Here is a 21,700-nt window from a genome sequence, read left to right as displayed (position 1 = left end):
CATTAACTGTCATTGGACCTTTATAAAATCCTGTTGTCAATGGATTTTCTCCGAGAAAATCCTCATTGAGTATCTTTGATAAACCTACAGGTTTTGTTGATCCATTTATGAATTTATTGGAGGAAAATCGAGACTTTAGTAATATTGCTATGGACGCCAAGGAATCTTGTTGTTTTTGTTACTAAAAATAGATCAGGCCGAGTAAGCCTGGGTTCATTCCCATAGTGCTTAGCGAGTTTAGTCTTCGGATCATTGATATTCAGGAAAAGAAACAAGATGATGGAAAGCGAGCCTTTAATTGAACTGACTGGAATCCAAGTACATGATTCCGATCGCAAAACCCTCTCGCATGATGACAGTGAATTCCTCTCTCTCTTATCGGAGCGTGATGTCCAGACGACATTTGGTAGCGTTCATGTGTCCGTCCAAGGCAAAGAGGGTAAACCCGCTATTGTGACCTTCCATGATATCGGACAGAATCACACCTCGGCTTTCTTGGGATTCTTCAACTTTGTTGAAGTACGACCCTTGCTTGATCACTTCTGTATCTACCACATCGATGCTCCGGGACAGGATAGCGCAAAGTCCACTCTACCAGAGAATTATGTCTATCCTACACTGGAGGAGCTCGCATCGAAGGTAGTTCGTGAGGTAGTTGAGCAAATGGGCATCAAGACTTTCATTGGATTCGGAATTGGTGCTGGTTCTAATGTGCTATGCAGATATGGCCTGTTGTATCCCGATCAAGTGGACGCTCTCATACTTGTGAACCTTACGACTTCAAAAGCTGGTTGGATTGAGTGGGGTTATGAAAAGGTAAGCTGCGCCATGGGTCGATGAACTTTGAGATAACATAACGTGTTGACGCAATGTAAGACGAATCAAAGACACCTTCCTTTTGCACCTCAACACTCACTCACTGCATGAACAGCAAAGCCAAAGCTGAATACGATTTCATTATTTCAAACTTTGACACTGTTTCAGGTATTTGGTAACTCAAAGATTAGTGATTTTCCATTAAGTATAGTATCGTGTTGCGAATAAAATCGAATTTTACTTAACGCACTGGTAAATTTACATAACCGTTTGTTGACATTGCGCCAATGGCCTGTCATTAAGCTCATCAAAAAAATTTTCTTCGTGAATGGCATTTAATATTTTACTCATTATTGGAAACACCCACCAAATTTATTTCCAGCACAAATTGTTTAAGCAGGGATTCGGAGCATTTTTGTTGTAAATCAACTATGTGTGCTGTTTGAGTTGTGTTTATTTGGACACTTTTAGTGTTAAAGGTGTGCCATGTTTTGATGTAATTTAATTAATTTCCTCTGTGATAAAAAATATAGATCCCTTGCATTGATTTCCTAGAGGAATTGTTCTGGGGAACAAAACAATAGGCTGTCTTTTCTTATGCAAAAAAAAAAAAAAAAAAAAATCAAAAATTATTGTTTTGTCTCCCAGAACAATTCCTCTTGGGACTTGGTGAATGCAGACTGGGTATTGGCTGTTGTCAATTTATAGCTATACTGATAAGAATAAGAGCCATTGTTTATTCCCGGTAAATTCTTCCCAAAGCACTTGAATTTCCAGCACCCCAGACAAAGACTATTTATCCAATCCAACTTGGTTTTGCGTTTCCATTGATAGGACATTTGCACGATGGTGTCATTTTGACTCCCACTACCATAATGCTTCACAAATTTTCTTTCTTATTCAAATTTGTATTCCCTCATGAGAATAGTAAGACAACTGGTGCTAATTAACTGAACAAAAGAAAGTTTGCAAGGGAGTCTGGTAGTAGAGGTCAATGACACCATCCTATTGATGGAAGACAGTTTATTGCATTTTAAGAGCATTACCAGTCATTTGCTGAACAATGGAAAGATGAATTACACAGGATAAAGTTAATGGTATGAATTCTTTTAATGACAGGTCTGTGTACGACAGCTTCAGAGCAAGGGGATGACAACGTTTGTTGAGGACTATTTCCTGTGGCATCATTTTGGTGAAAAAACCAAAATTGAAAACATGGATCTTGCCCTGGCTTACAAAGAAAGTCTTCGAAATCTTCTGAACCCAGCATGTCTTGGACCTTTCCTCAATTCCTACATAAACCGAACAATCATCGATATGTATAGACCTGAGGGAACAGCTCCAAACCCTAACAGAAAAACCCTTGATTGTCACACACTGCTTTTAACAGGCTCTTCAGCACCTCACCAGAATGAGGTTGCAGAGGCAAATGGTAAAATGAACCCCGCTCTAACAGATTATATGAAGGTGTCAGACTGTGGGGGCATGCCACTGGAGGAACAACCACACAAAGTGGCTCAAGCTATAATCTTATTTTTACAGGGAAATGGTTATGGTAAGTATCTTAATATGGAAAGGTAAAAGCATACCTTTTTTACAGAAATACTATAAAGTAAGGGTAGTAGTAGTGGCATGGCAAGAGTCTTAGGTTAGGATGCATGGATAAGCATTTACCTTGGTGTGAATGTTTCTGCTGAAAGGATTCTCTATATTTACCTAACATGGGACACTATAGGATTTCTCAAAAGCCTCCACTCTTCTCATGCCAAAAACAATATGCAACGTAAAGTGTAAACCTGAATTTTAGGAAGAAATGTTTGACTCCTTTTTTATACAACTGCCAGGTAATGGTTCTATGTAGGATTTCTTTTATTTTCAGTATTTACTTTGTTCTCAAATTTTATTCTTGAATTTTAGTTTCAAGACTGAGAACTGGATCTTCAGCTTCTTATGGAAAAATTCGAGCTGGTTCCTCAAATGCAAGCTCTACGGCAACTATTCCTACAAGTACTGGATCATCAGAAGTCAGCTTGGAAAAGAGGGAGCCTCTAGGACCTCAAGTTTGTTAAAAAGGCAGACAACTTCAAGAAGAGTGACGCATGCACAAACTGATGTTGGAGAAAAAGAATTGTTATGAAATCAGCATGTACTACGCATACAAATTCTCACATCAACTTAAATTTCTGAATCATCTTGATCACATTATCTTTAATGAACATAAAGAAGGAAAATCAAAAACTTTTTCTCAAATGATTCATGAATTATTTAGTCTAAACAGAAGTGTTGCAAAGAAGGAAGAGAAAATTGCTAGCAATCACTGATTGCTAAATGCAAATATTGCAGTGATTCTTAATTATTGCAACATCTCTTTAATGGTTATGGTATTCATGAGTAACTGATTTTCAAAGACATCATTTTCCTCTCCAAGTGCTAAAAGGACTAATGAATTCAACACACTACGAGGCTGACCTATTTTTCAGGTGTATTTTGATACGATGCATGTGCTTCAAGATTTTGCAATTTGCTTGTACTGGTATCTACTGTACAGGAAACTCATACAGGACAGTGCACTTCAAACTATGTATATTTTGATATGATGCATGTGCTTCAAGATTTTGCAATTATTAGCTTGTACTGGTATCTACTGTACAGGAAACTCATACAGGACAGTGCACTTCAAACTATGTGTATTTTGATACGATGCATGTGCTTCAAGATTTTTCAATTAGCTTGTACTGGTATCTACCATACAGGAAACTCATACAGGACAGTGCACTTCAAACAATCTTTTTTAATCAATCATTTAAATTGCTGTAACAATATATTTGAAATGGAAATTTGTTCCACTCAAGAAAGCATATTCACCAATTTGATTAATTTTAGACCCAAAATTTTAGGGTACACACACCTTGTAGCTTAGTATTGTACAATGCAGGGGAATGATCCTTGAAAGGTTAAATATTAGGTCAGGGATAATTTATCTTTGAAGTGAGCTAAGGATATATTTTTTGTTTGGGTGAACATGTGATTTAATAAAATGTTCCTTACACTTTTAATGGATTTTGTGGGTAATAATAGCAATCCTTTCACAGACGGCCTACATCACGATAAGTGCTTTTCAGCAGGGCTCTGTGAACTCACACTCAGTACCACAATCTGCACTAAACCATTACGTGATCACAGCCATGACAGAAGGTACAATAATAGTCTTTTCCCCCAGGAACTGAATTCTTTCTTACGTAAATCAGATTAAATTGTTCCTACCTCCTGTCATGGCTGCCATCACATGATGGCGCAAAGCCTCTATTGATAGACCTGTCTTCATAAACAGTCTTTTCATTAATGTACTTGCTGACAACCTACCTGACTATTGTTCTTTCATTAACTTTCTTGCAATCTTTAACCACCACTACCCTATACTACTCTTCCCAGTAGACCGAGGTAGTCGTGATTTTTTAATCGCCTTCATAGCATCTGTTATGTTATCCGCAAGTACATTTCAAATCGACCACGTGATGCCAATGTTGTACCACGTGGACAAGTTTTTTACACCACGTGATCAAAATTCAGTCAAGTTTTAATCACGTGGTGTAAAAAACTTGTCCTCGTCGTACAACATTGGCATCACGTGGTCGATTTGAAATGTACTTGCGGATAACATAACAGATGCTACGAAGGCGATTAAAAAATCACAACTACCTCGGTCTATTGGGAAGAGTAGTATATCTAAACAAAACTAACTAATGCAGCTGAGTTTGAAGCCCTATTGTTGTTGAAGCAAAAACTCACCGACACTCAGCTGTCAACCTACCCATAATGTACTAGGTCGTCCCTGGGGGGGGGGACTCTGGGAAAAAAGTACTGGGGATGCTTGTTGTATCTCTTAGGGGTAAAAATTTGCGATTTGGTATGATCTTTTAAGGTGTTGAATGCGAATTTTTGAAAATTAGTGTTCTCTGGTATCTCTTGGGGTGTCAGAAAAGGAGGAAAGCGCATTTGTATGGGTTATCCTAGGGGCTTTTTTTATAAAATTTAATATTATTTGTTGTGGTATCTCTTAGGGGTTAAAAATCATTCAGCAACACCTTTTCTGGAGGTCATCAGCATAGATTCTTAGTCCTTTATTGAAATCAAAAATAACCTTTTACACTAATGTAAATTTCAATTTTAAAGAAATGTAGTCCAATCCAATTCACACAAGCCTCGTAAAAGTGTCATTGGATTATTTCACATTGCATTTCATTTCTTTATTTTATTATTATTTTCAACAAGCTGATGAGATTAGGAAACATTTCTATTCAATTTCATGTATTTTCTGTTAGAAGCTTCTAGTTATAGGATGCAATATACAATTTCTGTTTTGGCAGAGCAAACATGAATGACAACTTGGTTCCTCTCTTGCTTACATTTCAGCCAAAGGCAAGTAATTGAGTCTAGAGGATTAGGGCCTGGATGAATAATAAAAAGTAAAACTATAAAAACAAATTGCTTTCTTCGAAAAATAACGAGTTAATTCTTTGATAAAAAATTGTTATTATTTTAAAACAAATTAAAATATTTGAGATAATAAATTATAGTGCTTTTGTATAAAAAAACCTTATCTACATACTGAACATAACATGCAAAAATGTCCTCTTCATAATTCAACTCCTTTTTGGAAACTCGAGAACCGTTAATTCTTACAGGAAGGATGGATGAGAAAATGGTGAATTGAATTTTCCCCTTCATTAATTGAATTTCCAAAAAATTCAAGGTCCTTGCAAAGCGTATGGGAAAATTCCACATCTGCCATATTTTTCACCCATTCTGATCCTCACCCAATCAACTGTCCCTCATGATTTTTAAATGTTTAATTCCTCTGTCTGAGATTCTGCATTTCTCCCTCTCAAAACGAGAGGTAAAAATGCATTAGTTTTTCAGAGTTATCCATTTCTTGTATCCTTTGATTCTTTACTTTGTCTTATAATCATTATCACTGCTGCAATTCATATGTAGTTGCCATTGTGTCCTTATTTTGTCTACGGCATTACAGATTCCCCCTTTTGATATTTATTTTCATGCATTTTTATCTTTTGGTGGTGGTGTTTTCAATTAGTTTTTGACTGACAATATCAGGTTATCCAGTGACAAAATGGTCCAGGTTCTTACTTTCTGATTGACAGGTTAAAATGTCACATAACAAGCCATACCATTGGCCAACCATAGGTCTGTAATGCTCAAAATATCTCTTGGTCTTGATTTCTTGGATGAAGGATACAGTGTTGACAAAGCATTATTATCCAGTAGTAATCTATTTTGTCATAATAACCAAACTCCTCATTGGCTAGCCATAATACTCAGTGGACTGCTGCTATCTTTTCTTGTCGTGTCCATGATTATAAGAGTTGATGAAATTGTTGCTCTATCTGTTTACTCTTGGCTCAAGCCATGCAATTTATAAAGCTATGTGTATCGGCATCTTGCTGATATTTTATTTATAAACATAATATTCTATTGTTGAGGCAGCAACCACGTCATCTGTAAGATAAACATAGCAACCATCATATCACAAGTGCAAGATAATTGAATATCTTATTAATATATTATAGCGTACCCCCAATATCTGCAATTTTATCCTTTTCTTTCATACATAATTATAACATCGCTTTAGAATTAAGCAATAAGAAATTTCCAATAATTTTCAATCTTATTTCTTATCTTTTTCTAAAATTTGTCTATTTTATAGTTTCATAGTTTATTATTGTAAGTTTATCTCGTGTGTGTGTTATTGTATATTAGATAGTTTATCAATAGGTGAAGAGCCACCTCTTGGATTCTATTGATTAAACCATTATTATTATTTTTTTTTTTTTGGTCAAATATCCCTTCCTTCCCTCCCTCTCTAACTTAATTGTAGAATAATAATTCTTAAAGTATGAGGAAATAACAGAATAGCAAAGGAAACTTTAAGATATACTGGAAAATATTATTTTGTACATGGCTCTTCTTACGATAACACAAAATCATGCTAAAATGAAGACACTTACCTTTAAAGAAACCTTTCTTTCCCCTAATGAACTATGGACAAAGAACTAGGAGAAAAAAGGGAAGTTTCAAGTTCTTTCCTTAATTACATGCATGATCTAACAAAGCTCAAAGCAGTAATCTACAGCCACTGTCTTTTATATTTTGTAAAAATCTTCCCTACAAGACATCGCCAATGAGACTCTGCTAGCAGGGAAGCAAAGACCTTACCCACCCCTTAGAAATTTCTTTCCTCATGGGGCTGGGGTTAAGGAAATTAATTGAGCTACTCATCATACTCTTGTTATAAGCCCTAGCTCATTTATGTTACTTTACCTTTTAAAATATACTCTGTTAATAGGTTTGGTACTGTTGGACTGTCACATTTCATGGCATCCATAACTGAAGAACATTAATATTACTATTGGTTTTTGGTTCTATCGATATTACTATTTGACTACTTCCACTCACACACAAAATAGTAAGCTACAAAATGATTACAAAATGACAGGTATTAGACCCAAGTGATTCCTGTATGGTTAATCTTTACTTTATCCTTCTCATAACCAACAAATGAAAACCATACTTCTTCCAAAAAAGACTTCTTAAGGAGACCAGCCCCTTCTAAAAATTTCAATTCCCTGATATAACAGGGAGGCATGAATATTTTATGAAACTAAATATTTTACCACTTTTCACTGCTTTGCACTGATCAAAACAACAGTCACAACAGGAAAATAGGGCAATACACTGCCACCAATCAGAGAATATAAAGGTACCCACCAACTTATTTGATTGACGGAAGTGCATTGCCCAATTTCCATGTTGGAACTGTTGCCTTGATCAGTACGTAGCAATGAAAAGAGTGGTAATAGTTAATATTTTCATTAATGACTTACTTTCTATTAACTTCTCTAAGCTTTGCTTGTTTGGTCCTCCCATTTTTTCCTCGTATGGTATCACAGTTGTAAGATACTTTGAACAAATACAAAAAAGCTTGTTGGTCAGAGTTATCCAACAAAGAATTGGTAAAACAATATTTTTGTAACTAAATAGTACAAAACAGTGCAATGTCTATCATTTTGTAGTGCTTCATGAGTGCTTTTTTGCACAAAATAGTGCTAATAAGTTATAAAGCACTGTCACATCAGGGTGGTAAATTTGGGGGGGGGTGGGGGTGGGGTTTGGTAATGTTTCATGGAAAATAAAACGGTCAAATCATGTTTCAAGAAAAAAACGAAAATGGCGATTTCTTATTCAAATAATAGAAAGTCCAATCACGTTTCATGAAATAACCTTTTACCACCCTATTACATATTGATATAATGTTTGCATTACATGCCTTGATATAGTAACTTTGCATACTAATATAATCCACTGTATGAAATACTATAAAATAGATACAAAAACCTTTTGTTTTAGTTTTAAAGGTACTTACTATATTTGCAGATGGTACGTTTTTCTTCTTTCCCTGACTAGATTGAACATCACGTAATTTAGACTGAAGTGTTAATAATGATGAAATAAAAGAGTTTTTCAGTTCTTTTTCTCGTAACTGTTCGTCTTTGACGATAAGTTCTTCCACAAGTACATCAGAATACTCCTTTACGTATGTCGCCATCTCATCTCTAAGATCTTGGAGTTCCTCATAAGCAAGTTGATGAAGACCTGCACAGTTGAATAATCAATGGCTTATTCATGACATTCTGCTTTTCTTTTTTTCTTTAGATACATTTTCATAGTTCATGGTACTTTTTTCATCTCACCCTTTACCATGATAGTAAAAGAATGAAAGACTTGGCCACCATGTTGTTGATGTAGCAAAAAAACAAACAAACAAACAAACAAAACAAGACCAAATCAGTTTAGGTTGAGTCATAGAGGACATGCAAGGCAGCTATGGCATTACAGAACCATTTTCTGAACTTGATAAACATGATGCATTGTGGTGTAGATTTGGTACAAACAACACCTATAAAGGCATACAGTAAAAGATGTTTATAAGTACCCAAGCTAGACCATAATGCACCATGTTTTAACTCAGAAAATGTCTATGCTCCTCAAGAACTAGATTTGGTACAAACAACACCATATAAGGCATGAGGGACAAAAGATATTTGTCCCCAAGCTAGACCATGATGCAACATGTTTGCTATCTCAGAAAAGGTCTAGTCTCCTCAAGAACTACGGAAAAGGATCATTGTAGTTTTCTTACCAGCTGCAGGATGGCCATCCTCGAGACTTCTTGTTTCCTCTGTTTGTTCCTTTCCAAACAACAAGAAGAACTCATCAGCATCAGCTCCATCAGAATCAGTCCATATTTCTAAATCTCCAGTAAACTCATTCAAATTGTTATCACTGCTTTCATCAAGCCCAGATTCTCTTGATCTTGCTGGCATCATTCCTGAGCTGTTGTCAATTCTCTGTCCCAAATCCCATCTAGGGGAGGATCGCAAAAAGTCCATGCTTCTTTCTGACAGTTGGTGAAAATTAAAGAGGCCAGGAATTCTTTCAATATCAATGTTACAGCCTTGATCTTCACCCTAAATATATAACAATATATCTGTGTTGGAAGATTCTCTTTTAACTTTTTCTATTCTAAATGTGGCAAGGCAGCAAACCAAGGACATCAGAAGACACCCTATAACCATAAAAAGGTACTCTTAATGATGTTTCATTAGGGACTACAGTAGAACCTCTATTTTCTCTAATTTTTTTTCCCCTCAAATGCATCAGGGCACTTGAGATATGCTGATATAAAAGTTCTTTTTTTTTACTGATGTCCCTCTCCTCTGAAGCCCCAGCCCTACCCCCAGTGAAAAATGTACGTTTCCTTATAAGGGAATCAAGGTAAGTATATTCAGATATATCTGTAGACCTAATCTTGTTAACCCAACCTTATTGAATGACAATGTCATTCCCTAGAGTATCCTTTCTTCGTTTATTAGTAATGCATCCAAAGACACATAAATATGAATACAACTCAAACAAAGAATCTTATTCTCAAGGAAGTGACATGTACTTTACTCACCTTAATAGGTGACAAGATATTCAATGACTTGATCAAAGCAGATTCAAAACATGATCCTTTCCAAGCTGGCTGAGGAAAATAGCTAGAATAAGGCCTGAAACATAAAATTTATTCAAGTCAACGACTAGGGTAAACAGGTTCTGTTGGAACATCTGAATGGGCTCCCTGTGCCATACGATTAAACAAGAAATCCAAAGGAAATTTTCATCAAATTCATAGATTTAACGTGTTTTATTGACGAGCTTTTAACAAAGAAATCAGCTTTTCTGGCTATCACCTTGTTCTTTTCAAAGTATTAGAGGGCAATATTCAACATCTTACAAAATTTTCCCTACCCCTCCCCCATTGTTTTTTAATGACATTACCAGCCTTCAGGTCAGAATCAATAACACAACACTTTATATTTTGGAAGTTAAAACAACATTATCTGATTACAGATATCATCTCCTGAACGCTTTAAACCCTTGGCATTTAGGATAAGTCAACACGAAACGTCTCTATACGCGATATTTTTTGTGCTGCGTGTGTAAAGCTTAAAAGCTTAATAAAATATACGAGATCTTAGTCTTGACCTCTCATGAGGTTTAAATATTAATGTGATTTATATCTTATAGTTTTGTCCTCGGAAATATTTCAGCTGCTAGTCATAAGGATATACCCCTGAGACGATTTTCCGAATACGGGTTAAAGCGAAGGAACTCCCCAATAGAGAGAAATATCACAAGCCATACTTTTACTTCATAAAAAGTCGTACAAAGAGAGCTGCTAGCTTACAAAACTTACAAATGTTCTTCAAGTAAAGAAGGCTTTTCTTCTAAGTCATTTTTTACTCGTTTCTCCATTCAATAAATCAGAAGACGAGCTTGAAGCCAATGGAAAACAAAGCTTGGTCGTTTCCGATGCGCTGTCAAAAGCCTGCGTATTATTCTTCGATGGAAGAGATTTCTTGTCACTGTGTTCGTCAAAATTAGTAGATGTGCTAGCGGTGTTTACATCTGATGTAAAATCAGACCAGTCATCGTCCTCTTCCCCGGGGTCTTCTTCTCCGTTTGCAGTTTGGACGAAGCTTTCCCCGGCAGCCATGTTTTTCTTTGGGCCGAGCAAGCGGGACGAGGAGCACTGGGTACCAACTTAAATTAGTGATCGTAACACTTTCTTTTTGTGCAAACCACTGACCATTTTATGTGCCCGTGATCGCAATGGCCGCCAAAATGGAAAACTCTTCAGAACTCAAAATAGATTTTGTTTTAGGTGAGCATGATTCTAATGCGGCTAAAGGGAAGATTGTCATTGAATGTATCAAGTATCTGTTATACGAAAGACATCAGGTTCCAACAACAGTTGATCAAATACTGCGGTACACCGAACTCGAAATGGCGGAAGGCGGAAGGAATGTCGTGTCAAGACGCCCGACCGTTTCTTCACGTAATGACTCCAAGAAAAGAATACAGCTTATAACGATTTGAAGTGTTTATTCCAAACGTTGAGCATCTATTTTCGTCATCGACCGTGTCTTCTGTTGTACTGGTGTTTGGCTCAACAGCTGTCAGCCCGAAAGAAAGCTACGTAATCAATTTTCAAACAAACGTTAATTCAATTAAAGGATCAAATGACATCAAGTCTGAATCAAGTCAGAAAAGACTCTCACGAAAGTTGATTAGAACACTCGTAATGAACAGGAACTCCGCTCTTTTAAAGAAATTTCATCAACTCCTTTATTAGTTTTTGTCCGAGTCCCTAGATCTGTTGAGAACTCCTGGTTCAAACCAAAGCAATCCTTCAAAATTCCCTTGGAGGGGAAATTTCTGTAGGATACTTGTTAAAGACACAGAAATGACTGAGGAAGAAGAAGCTATAAGAGAAGAAGATCTGTTTGGTTGCAAGCACCTGTTTCCTATTAAGGGCTACAATGAAAAAGTGAAAGACGCAGTCAGCTGTCTATTCAGACTTTTGGAATTAATGAAATCACAAAATTTTAAATTAGGGTTTTAGAAAATTTTTAATTCAAATCATTTGGAATGAAGGAAAATATCGTATAGCATTTATCATCTTTACTTGCTTTTTGGCCTAGAAACTCTACCTGATCTACTCTAATGTCACTCAAACGAAGGCCAAATTTATTAATCTCATTGCTACAAATTAATTATCTGTGCTGATTTATTTCTAATATTCATGTTACCATTTCTTATATTGAAATATTGCATTTGCCTTTAAATTTGCTACATAATGTAATTCATGGTTAGACCAGATAAAACAAAGTGAAAATTCAAATTTTGTAAGATAAGAATTTTCCACTTTAGCTAACCATGATATTGTTTGTAACAAATAAAACTATGAAAAATTGATGAATTCCAATTTTATTACTTAGTAATATATATCTTAAATCCTAGTTGACATAGTCACGTTCTCATTCCTATTCGTTTTTTATGTGTCCTGTGCTAATCTCAGGAATTCTCAGGAAGAGCAGAGCTGTGGGGCATTCTGATAGGCTGCACAATTTGGTGATATCTCTGTCTGGGGCACAGTATCCTGGGATAACATTATCATCATCATCAGGTTTTCCCTCTTGGCCCGTCCTTGGCCTTAGGGCACAACTGCTCCGGGAAATGTCTTCTGAGCAGATGTTTTGTTCCTCATCATTTTTCTGGCTTGCATTGGATCTGTCTATCTATAACGGAATTGCTTAACAACAAAAAACCAATTGCAAAACAAGAGAAGAAATAAATACCATCCAAAAGTCATTCAGGATAGGTGACCTTGACCTCCTATATTTCGTAATCCATTATTTTATTTATCATTCCTTCTCTTTTACCCTTTGTTTATGGACAAGAATTTCGAATTCTCATTTGCTTAAGAAATTTACCCTCCCTTTTTTAATCAGAGTTTTTGACTTTCTTTTTATGCAGCATTCATTCTTCATCAATTCAATAAAAATCGGGAGATTTAAGTTTGTTATCAGCAACCGACCTTTCTACGAAGATTTTCCGAGTAGTTCCGAAACCTTCCGAATCAGTATATTGGAATTCCAAGAAAGTCGCGAAGGGCCTAGTACGTCATGTGATCGATGGCTGTAGCGAGAGTCAAGGAGCTCAGTCGCACAAAATTTGTTTGTAAGGCTTCATGATTCTTGGAGTTCTTGTCTATGGAGACACTTTCCAGCATTTCCCAACAAAATATCACAGCTTCGCAACAACTACTACGATATTCAGGACCCCAATTCAGTGAACTGGAGCGGTTTTAGCCGATATTTAATCAAGAAAGTGAAAGTTTTTTAATATTGATTACCGTCTTTCTTCGCGCCTTCCGTTCGGTTCAATTCGGTTCTGTTCCCGATGAAGAAGTGGTAGCCGTAATAGAGTATTATCATGGCTTTCTCTGTCTAGTAAGACATGTTTTCGATTGATATGGACACTGACAGTGGGGGGAAACTTCCACAGAGCTCACAGGCTTCGGCTAATGACTCTGGGACTAAGTTTACAATCCCTGGAATTTTACATTTTATCCAGCATGAGTGGGCTCGATTCGAAATGGAGAGAGCTCACTGGGAAGTTGAGCGGGCAGAGCTTCAGGTAAGGGAAAAACTTCTCTTTTAGCCTATTTGTTATCATTGGAGACGATCATCTCTACCTAGATACCTTACCTCGTATATTCAGCACTTATCATTCTAAGGAATAGATTTTATAGTTTGTTTTTGACTCGTAAAAACAAGGACTGTAAATTCAGTCTTGTACTTTGTTAAAATGACCTCAGTGATCTACGTAGGCCTCTCTTAACTAATCTCGTGGTGGTCGGATTTCTAAATATAAACGATATGACTTTAGATATTAAGACATCTACGTTGCATCAAAGTGAAAGCGTCTCGATGAAGGATGCTTTTTTCCTAAGTAAATCAATAGACGTCACTCTGTCTTTAGTTTCTACCGAGTACAAAGTTGAACACACATGCATTGTAATTCTAGTAAAGACAGATTGTTTTATTACTCTGGTATTACCTCCCCGGCTTTGTTTTTTTTAAAGATATACTATGCTCAGTTATACTTAAAGCCTCAGTTAAAATAAATATATATTTTTTAGCCAAAATCATATAGTATTGTAAAGACACCTTTTTTCTGAAGAGCGTCTTTAAATGCTATAAAACTTCAAAATTAATTACCTTCCAAAGCAACTCAAATTTTGACAACCGATCCTTTGCATCGGAAAAATTGTTATTTTTTTGAATTTTTCTTTCGTAAAAAAATTTTTGTTATGAATATTTTTAGTTAGTTGATTCCGGTTAACGCAGGGAAATTTTCGAGCTACCTTTCGATTGTATTGGAATCGTCAAAGTTGTCGATCGCTCACAGAAGTGTAAACAAAATGCCGGAGAACCATTGTTTCTTTGATTTGAACGTATAAATCATTGAAATACTCTGATCTGAAGCTGTTCTTCTTTCCGAGGCATATGAAAACCTTGGTGAAATGAAGGAATGCTAATGCTATGCTTTCAAAAATATAATAATCTTGAATGATAGTAAATAGTATGGTTGAATGAACACGAGTTTAAGGATGAATTTTGATAGTCTTTGTTAGATTTGAGTTACATCTGGTTTGTTACCTATCGTTCATTGATACTGAATGGACCAATACTCTATTGTGCTATATTTTGATGGAGGTTTAATGACCAAAAACGTTTCATGGTGGCTTTTGAAGGATATAGTTCTTAAAGATCAATATATTACGGCCAATATACACAAGTATAAAAGGAAAAAAGATGGTTAATTCAGGAGAAATTACTCTAGTCAAGAAATACATTTTCATTAACACACTGGTATATCCTTTCAAACGCATCCATGTTGAAAATTGGTTTACCTTAGCAGTCTCTAATCTTATGATCAAGAACAAGTGAAAAGAAAATGTTAACATTTTGTCAGAATAATATGTTTTCATTCTTTCCTATACGTGATGATAAGCATGATTAAAATCATATAGGCAATTGCCTTTGTAGAGAGGACCCACTCAAATCATTTAGATCACGATAGATATCTATTAATCAAGAGAGCATTTGGGCTTACTTATATTGACATATTGTCATCTAATCATTCATTGTGTACTTATCGTTGCACAAATAGGGCAATATTGCCTCTATATTGCACCTTTCTATGCACAGATGGTATGGTCATTCCTTAGTAAACAAAGAAATGTATCAAGATCAAAGTTTCGTTTTTTTTTACCTTCAAACTGCTGTCAACCTAAACTCTATTTTTCTCATAAAACCTTTGTCAAAATTTTAGGAATTTTTGGAATCTTTCTTTGTTGATGGAAAATACATTGTATCATAGGGTTATAGAAAGAGTACTGATATAGTGAAGGTGTACTTTACTGTATGAAAGTAAGTGTTGCTACTTACCTGAATGGGATGCTAGTCCATAACAGAATATCCCACTAAACTTCAATTAGTAATATTTTTTATTATTAAAATTAGATTTTCTTTATAATACCAGGGGGTGAATAGGTGTATGGATCAGTGGATCTCGCAAATGATATGTCCAGATTATGGATTGAGAATAAAATTTTAACAGATTGGCACATTCTGCGAATGTTTTTCAGTCAATAATTTTTTTGATTCAGGCACCTCAAAATTAACTGAAAAAAAGGAAAAAAGTGAATATGATGAATTCTGAACCTGCAATTGCCATTTGATTGTGAGAAAAAAACTGCTGAAAAATATTGCTGGATGCCTAAATCCTAAAATCTAGTTGTCCAATGGAAGACCTCTTTTAAAAACTAATTTTGGACCCTGTACATATTTCTTTACAGGCTAGAATTGCATTTCTACAAGGAGAGAGAAAAGGACAAGAAAATCTCAAACATGATTTAATACGAAGAATAAAGATGTTAGAATATGCTTTAAAACAGGAAAGGTGAGCTTGGATTGATCAAAATGTGAAGATTAAACTCAAGTTTAAGCAGCTTATCGTGATGGATGGTATTAAAACTTGGAGGTTTTAACCTCAAAACCAAATCCTTATTCTTTCAAGAACCAATTTTTTTATATTTTAGAACCATTTTTACCTTGAGTATTGCTTCTTTATTTATTGGGAATGTTTGGGAAGAAACAGTATATGTAACTGAAATAAAGATTATGACTCCTCTGATGCTTGAAATGGGGGAAATGTCTGTCTAAAGTAACAGAGCTAAAAATGATTGCTAGTCAACACAAATTATCTGGCCAAAATTGGCAGTTGTTTGACCAGGGGCCTTTTTGGGTGGTCCACTTGACTGGTCACATGCTAATCAGACTAATGGATCCAATGTCTGGCCATGGAGGTTTTGTACCATTACAGCTTGGGCTGCCTGTGCTTAGATGGCAGAACAGGGATTTGAATTCTTTCTCATGTAAAACGATTGTATTGTTTCTGCCATCTAACATGGCTGTCATTACATGATGGTGCAAAACCTCTTTTGAACAGCCTCTATCTTTAGTAATAGGGTTTTTTTTGTTATGGCTTTAAGCTGCAAAAAAATTGATGTTTCACATTTCTGTTTTGACTTCTAGGGCAAAATATCACAGACTGAAATATGGAACTGATATGGGCAGCCCAGAAAAAATATCAAAAGACCAAGATCAAGAAGCACAACCCCAAAACGATGTAATAACAAGCAATAATGCTAGTGGAAAATCTAGTGTGAGCTGGAGACAGGGGCGGCAGTTACTCAGACAGTAAGCACCAACATTTATCAGAAAGTGTGAAAACCATTTCTTGAAAATCTTTGACTTTTAACTCTTATCATTAGTCCATTTTTCCATCTCTTTCTATCTATCCCATCCATCTATGCATTTCATCCATCCCTCCTTCCACACACCTATAAATCCATCCATTCTTCTTTCCATTTACCTATACACTCATCTAACCATCCATCCAATTATTCACATATCCAATCATCCATCCATTCATTCATTTATGATTTATTTCTCTTTATTCATCCAACATCCATTCTACCCCATCTATCGACTAACCTATGTATTATAATACTCATCTATCCTATCTTGTTTCATTCATTCAATTTTCTCACCTATCTATCTATTCCTTAATCTTTTTATCAGTGTATTCTTATAAGCTAAATCCTAATAAACTATTAATTCTTTATTAGATATTTACAAGAGGTTGGATACACTGATACTATCTTAGATGTACGCTCGTCGCGAGTAAGATCTATTCTGGGACTATCAGCAGTTGTGCCAGAGATTCCACCTGCACAAATGAATGGAACTTCGCCACGAAAACCTGACGATGGCCCAGAATTTCAAAATGAGATGCATCAACATTCAGAGCCTGTCAAAGTACGACAGCAGATTCAAGGTGGAAATGAGATTGTAAACCCTACTCCTGTTAGGAGGTGAGTATGAAATTGCTCTTTTTGTCCACCTTTTAAGTCGACTATGGCTTTTCAGCATGTGAAATGGCTTGATCAGTCTAGTTTCTTTTACCAGTAATGTAAAGAATATTATTCCAAATCAGATGACACATGGTTTGAAATGAGAAAACATTACTTCTAGGACTAAAAGCTGTTTGCGTTGGCATTGAAAAAATAGTGACTGATATGTTCATGCATTTTTTGCTGTCACACAAGTCTGGTGTTAACCCCTACTACTTTCTTTGTCTTGAAAAATGAAAACAAAATAAATGGGATTTAGATAATTGGATTTCGTACAGTGTTGCTATCATCCACAGAATTCGAATTAAGATTTAGAAGTTGATTTTTGCAGAGGGAAGAAAAATGGGGAAAGAACCCTCAAGCAACCCTATTTACATATGGAACTGAGTCTAGTAACCAAATTTGGGCTGCCTTTCTGGAGAAGCAAACATTCTCGATGCTATTCCGCCATGCTTTTTGCATGATACAATATGAAGCATGGGAAGTTTCAAATAAGTATGATGACTTTAAGCTTACCTGCCACAGAGCCAGGGGGACAAAGGGGCTATAGTCCCCCCAATAATTTTGCCACCATGTTAAATTGCTTATTTACTATTTATTTATTTATAAATACCAACCACTTTTAAGGGTTCCCCCTCTCCCTTCCTTGCTGGTCTGTCTCCTCAGCCTTGGCTCTCTAATTTTATTATTATGACTTTCTCTTCTAGTGCCCCTACCCAACCACCAGGAACTCAACAGGGCAAAAAAGTTACAAATGAGGACATTGATTCAGAGGCCTCAGTTATGGCCAATTTTGATTTTCTTCAAAATGACATTGAGGGAGAAGATGAAGATGATATGGATGATGGGGGAAGTGCTGATGATGAATCAGATGAAAGAGAAGAGTATTGCAATGAAAGAAGGCTTATCAAGAAACCTAAAACAGGTGTGTTACTAATAAATGAGATTTTTCATGCTGTTGCATGCAGGGGTTGAAAAGACAGTCAGACAACAGACAATGTCCACCCAGAATAATTGAAACTTGTTCAGTTAAATCTTTGCCTTGCCAGTCATTATCGTTGAGCCAGAAACAAGGCATGACCAAGCTAAAACCAATTTGGCCATTCATCATGACAGGCAACTTACCAGCTATTGTTTTAACCCCTGTAATGTTACAGTTGATTCCATAAAACTTCGGCCACTCCGTGTCTGAAGTTTGTGCAAGTTCAAAACATCGTAATCAATTTCACTCTGAAGTTCTGACGGTTGTCGGCAATCTTTCAAACTGATAATACAGTAGCTTCTAAAACTCATCAAATCTACCGTTCAAATTCAATTTTCAAAGTGAATTTTATTGCGACAAAAGGAATTTGACTTTGTACGTTGTCTGGAATACAACTTCCAAAAAGTATATGGTTTAAAGAAGCAATTCCAGTAAATATTTGAATTCTAGACATAAACAAGTCACGGTTGATTGAACCAATTTCACAAAAAGTTCGCAAGTCTGGGACCAACTTGGAGAACTTGGGAACTAACTTCGGAATTAAAGCGGCCAAAGTTTTGTGAAACCAACTGTAATCAAAACTAAAGGTCTTGGATCCAGTGGCTAGGCACCCTAGCAAATATATCCATTTTTCCAGTTCATTTTGTGGAAAATACTTCCTCTATCTTGTGATTTTGCAGCCAACAGAACCTAAAAGTAAAATCAATTGTTGATTCGCAATATTTTTTCAGATGAAGTAGAAGATATGATGGGCATTGATGATAATGTTGCTGATGATGCCCAAGATGAATTTGAATTTGTTCGAGGAGATTCAGACAGCGATACCACTGTAATTGAAGTAGAAGGAATATCAAATGACATCAATGAAATCAATATCCATATGCCTGATGAAAATGAAGTCCAGGGTAAGACAACACTAGATTTAGTGCCATATTTTTGATAATTTGACCAGGACACAAGATTATTTTTTAAACCTACTAGCAAAATAAATTTAGTTCTCACTAGTAAATTTTTTTCTCACTAGAACTATTTCACTAGCAAGTCACTAGCGATCAGACGCAGTGAATAACAACCATTACTGTGTGCGGGTTCTAAACTTTACAGTCCTTCAACTTCTGGACTGTGGTCATAATCACAAAACTTAGCTAGTTAAATTTTTTCTTACTCGCATAATAAGAATTTAATAAAGTGTTTGTGAGCATTAAAAATCTTGTGGCTTAGAAGAGATATAGACCCTGTAACTCCTTTTGTTAGTTATGGGCTCCCTGTGAAACTAGATATTATCGGATGTCAAGATCTCATGCTCTCAGTCCATGATGAGTCTCGATGAGTGCGACAGAGAAGAAAATTGGAAATAAATTAGTTTTGTTGTTGGAATTCTCTCTGCTTGGTTCTCCATTTGGGACCTTGGAATCAACAGTTTTGGGGTCTTCAGAATTCATTGACTTTTCCTTGACCTTGTGGGAACCCTGATAAAGTTGATTTCATTTCAAAAATCTGAAATGTGAACATTTTTGTTTCAGAACACTTAAAGCATGAAGGCACTACAGTAAGCAAACACTCATTGTCCTTCCCTTGTGATTCTGGAATATCTCTTGCTTATTTTGAATTTTTTGGTGTGAAAAAGCATTGATTTTGTTTGTTTCCTCCTGTAGAGGGAATGGGAGTAGACCAAAAACTTGCTGGCAGTTGAAACAGTACAAGACTGAAAAAGAAAGGAAAAAGAAAAAAAGACCAAAATAAGCCAAAAAAGTAAGCATGCTCGTTATTTCAATTTATTATCCAGTGTATTGAAGTTAGATTCTACATTTTTCTCTGGAATGCACTTCCTGCAGACCTTTGCGCATTAAAAGATGTTAGGTTTGTTTAAGCAGCTTTAAACCCACCTTTTTAAATCAGCATTTGATAGTTTTTCAGTCTTTATCAATATATATTTATTCATCTTATTGTTAAAATGTATATAGTTATATATAGTATCTATGATTATTATATTAGGATTGTAATGTGCGCATGGGGGATTCATTGTATGGAATGCGCACACCATAAGTGATTAAATTATTATTATTATTATTTAATATTACCATTGTACAGGACCACCAAAATTAGCCTCTCAGGCAATGCTTGCTAATTTAAGGGAGAAGAAAGAGGATGCCATCTTCGCACTCCTCATCACAAGCACTGACAGGTCCTTCTCCCTATCAGGCTAAGTGGCTCCGATCTATTTCCGAGGTTCCTCTCCCATCGGCAGTGTGTCTGTACCAGGCAAAGGGTCCCCAAGCAAAAGCCAAGGAGACTGTTCAGTCTCCTCCGGCTGAGAACCTTTTGAAAAACCTCTAGGTCTTGGTGAGCTGGCTGATTTGACTGTAGCTAACGAGGCTGAGCCGCTCTCTTACGAGGTATGTATGTGAGCATTTGGAAAAGAGATCTTCTCCAAAGCGCAAAAGCATGGGCTGGGAACTACTTTAGGGAGGCCTCTTGCTGTATAAGAACAAACATTGTCTCAATATCCTTAATTATGGGATGTAAATGTATGTCATAATAGTTGCTGTAATGTATATACCCTTGGGTTTTTCAGATCAGTAATAAAGAAGAATTCAGGAAACTTGGAATCTTAAGTTTACACTGCGAAGGTAAGGCAATAAATTTTTTACACCCCAGAATCATCCCCTCCCCTTTCTTCGTCCATCTCACCTTCCCTTCCCTTCCCTTCCTCCCTCTCTCCTTCTATCCTTGTTCCTTTTCCTTTGTGCTTCCTTTGTTTATATGATTTTCATTTATTTCTTTCCTTCAATTCATTCATTTCCATTTCGATTTGCAGTCACTTTGATTCTATAAGATCAGTCCACTTCCATCCTCAAGAACAAGCTCTCATTACTGCATCTGAAGACCACACAATGAAATTATGGAACCTACAAAAAACAGTACCACAGAAAAAGTAAGTTATTGGGATGTTTTTTCCCCATTTCTTCAGCATTCCCAAAAGCTATGAACAATGGTGGTGTCTAAAGCACCTGCTGAGGGAAGTTTTTGGATGTCATATGGCTTAAATAATGGCCGATCACTTGCTGTCAGGGACAGGCCAAAATTAGTTTTAGTTGGTCATATCTCATTTTTGGCTCTACCTTAGTGCGTCAAAAATGACTGGAAAACCAAAGATTTGAACCAGGATCGAGTCCAAGTTATGGCGACATTGTCCGAGTGTGTTTGATATAAAAAATTGAATTCTTTTGGACGGTTTGTTCTTTTCAGGAGGTAATGTACTCGATGTGGAACGATATACACATTCCGTTGGGCACACGTAAGTTGTGATTGTACTCTAAAGAAAATATTTGTACCCTCTCCCATCTACCACAACGAGGCCAACAAGGTAGGTTAGAACAGAGTATTTAGACTCCTGCATGTGTTGTCCAAACTCCAATCCCCAGAGAATTGGAAACATATGTTTTGTCCTA

General features: G+C 36.1%; 1 protein-coding gene and 3 pseudogenes across 3 annotated transcripts; 3 read left to right on the top strand and 1 right to left on the bottom strand.

Annotated features, from left to right (window-relative positions):
- Nucleotides 1–220: 220 nt before the first annotated feature.
- On the top strand, nt 221–3,872 carry LOC116294900 (protein NDRG4). The gene is made up of 3 exons (XM_031702589.2): nt 221–816; nt 1,936–2,371; nt 2,734–3,872. The coding sequence occupies exons 1-3, from the start codon at nt 277–279 to the stop codon at nt 2,883–2,885; spliced, it is 1,128 nt and encodes a 375-aa protein (XP_031558449.1). The 5' UTR covers nt 221–276; the 3' UTR covers nt 2,886–3,872.
- Nucleotides 3,873–4,902: 1,030 nt separating this feature from the next.
- On the bottom strand, nt 4,903–10,959 carry LOC148904903 (uncharacterized; annotated as a pseudogene). The gene is made up of 8 exons (XR_016118721.1): nt 10,634–10,959; nt 9,851–9,944; nt 9,035–9,362; nt 8,258–8,487; nt 7,719–7,794; nt 7,156–7,221; nt 6,843–6,887; nt 4,903–6,333 (listed from the first exon to the last, which is right to left on the bottom strand). The product of XR_016118721.1 is annotated as an uncharacterized LOC148904903 (transcript).
- Nucleotides 10,960–11,041: 82 nt separating this feature from the next.
- LOC148904902 (MAD2L1-binding protein-like) lies at nt 11,042–11,842 on the top strand (annotated as a pseudogene).
- A 1,157-nt stretch (nt 11,843–12,999) lies between these two features.
- Nucleotides 13,000–21,546, top strand: LOC148904901 (striatin-like; annotated as a pseudogene). The gene is made up of 12 exons (XR_016118691.1): nt 13,000–13,419; nt 15,647–15,750; nt 16,386–16,550; nt 16,982–17,227; nt 17,974–18,191; nt 18,980–19,153; nt 19,772–19,797; nt 19,967–20,000; nt 20,340–20,644; nt 20,824–20,878; nt 21,067–21,183; nt 21,499–21,546. The product of XR_016118691.1 is annotated as a striatin-like (transcript).
- Nucleotides 21,547–21,700: the final 154 nt, after the last annotated feature.

This window comes from Actinia tenebrosa, unplaced genomic scaffold (genome assembly GCF_029948245.1).
Source record: "Actinia tenebrosa isolate PJP-AT-01 unplaced genomic scaffold, QUT_ActTen_1.0 PGA_scaffold8__29_contigs__length_14323225, whole genome shotgun sequence".
NCBI lineage: Eukaryota > Metazoa > Cnidaria > Anthozoa > Actiniaria > Actiniidae > Actinia > Actinia tenebrosa.
This window is presented reverse-complemented; position numbering and strand designations above follow the sequence as displayed.

What these genes read in the sequence shown, in the direction of transcription:
- LOC116294900 (XM_031702589.2), top strand. Translation starts at nt 277, where the DNA reads ATGATGGAAAGCGAGCCTTTAATTGAACTGACTGGAATCCAAGTACAT. An exon ending in TTGAGTGGGGTTATGAAAAG is followed by an intron (nt 817 to 1,935) that starts GTAAGCTGCGCC and finishes TTTTAATGACAG; the next exon opens with GTCTGTGTACGACAGCTTCA. An exon ending in TTTACAGGGAAATGGTTATG is followed by an intron (nt 2,372 to 2,733) that starts GTAAGTATCTTA and finishes CTTGAATTTTAG; the next exon opens with TTTCAAGACTGAGAACTGGA.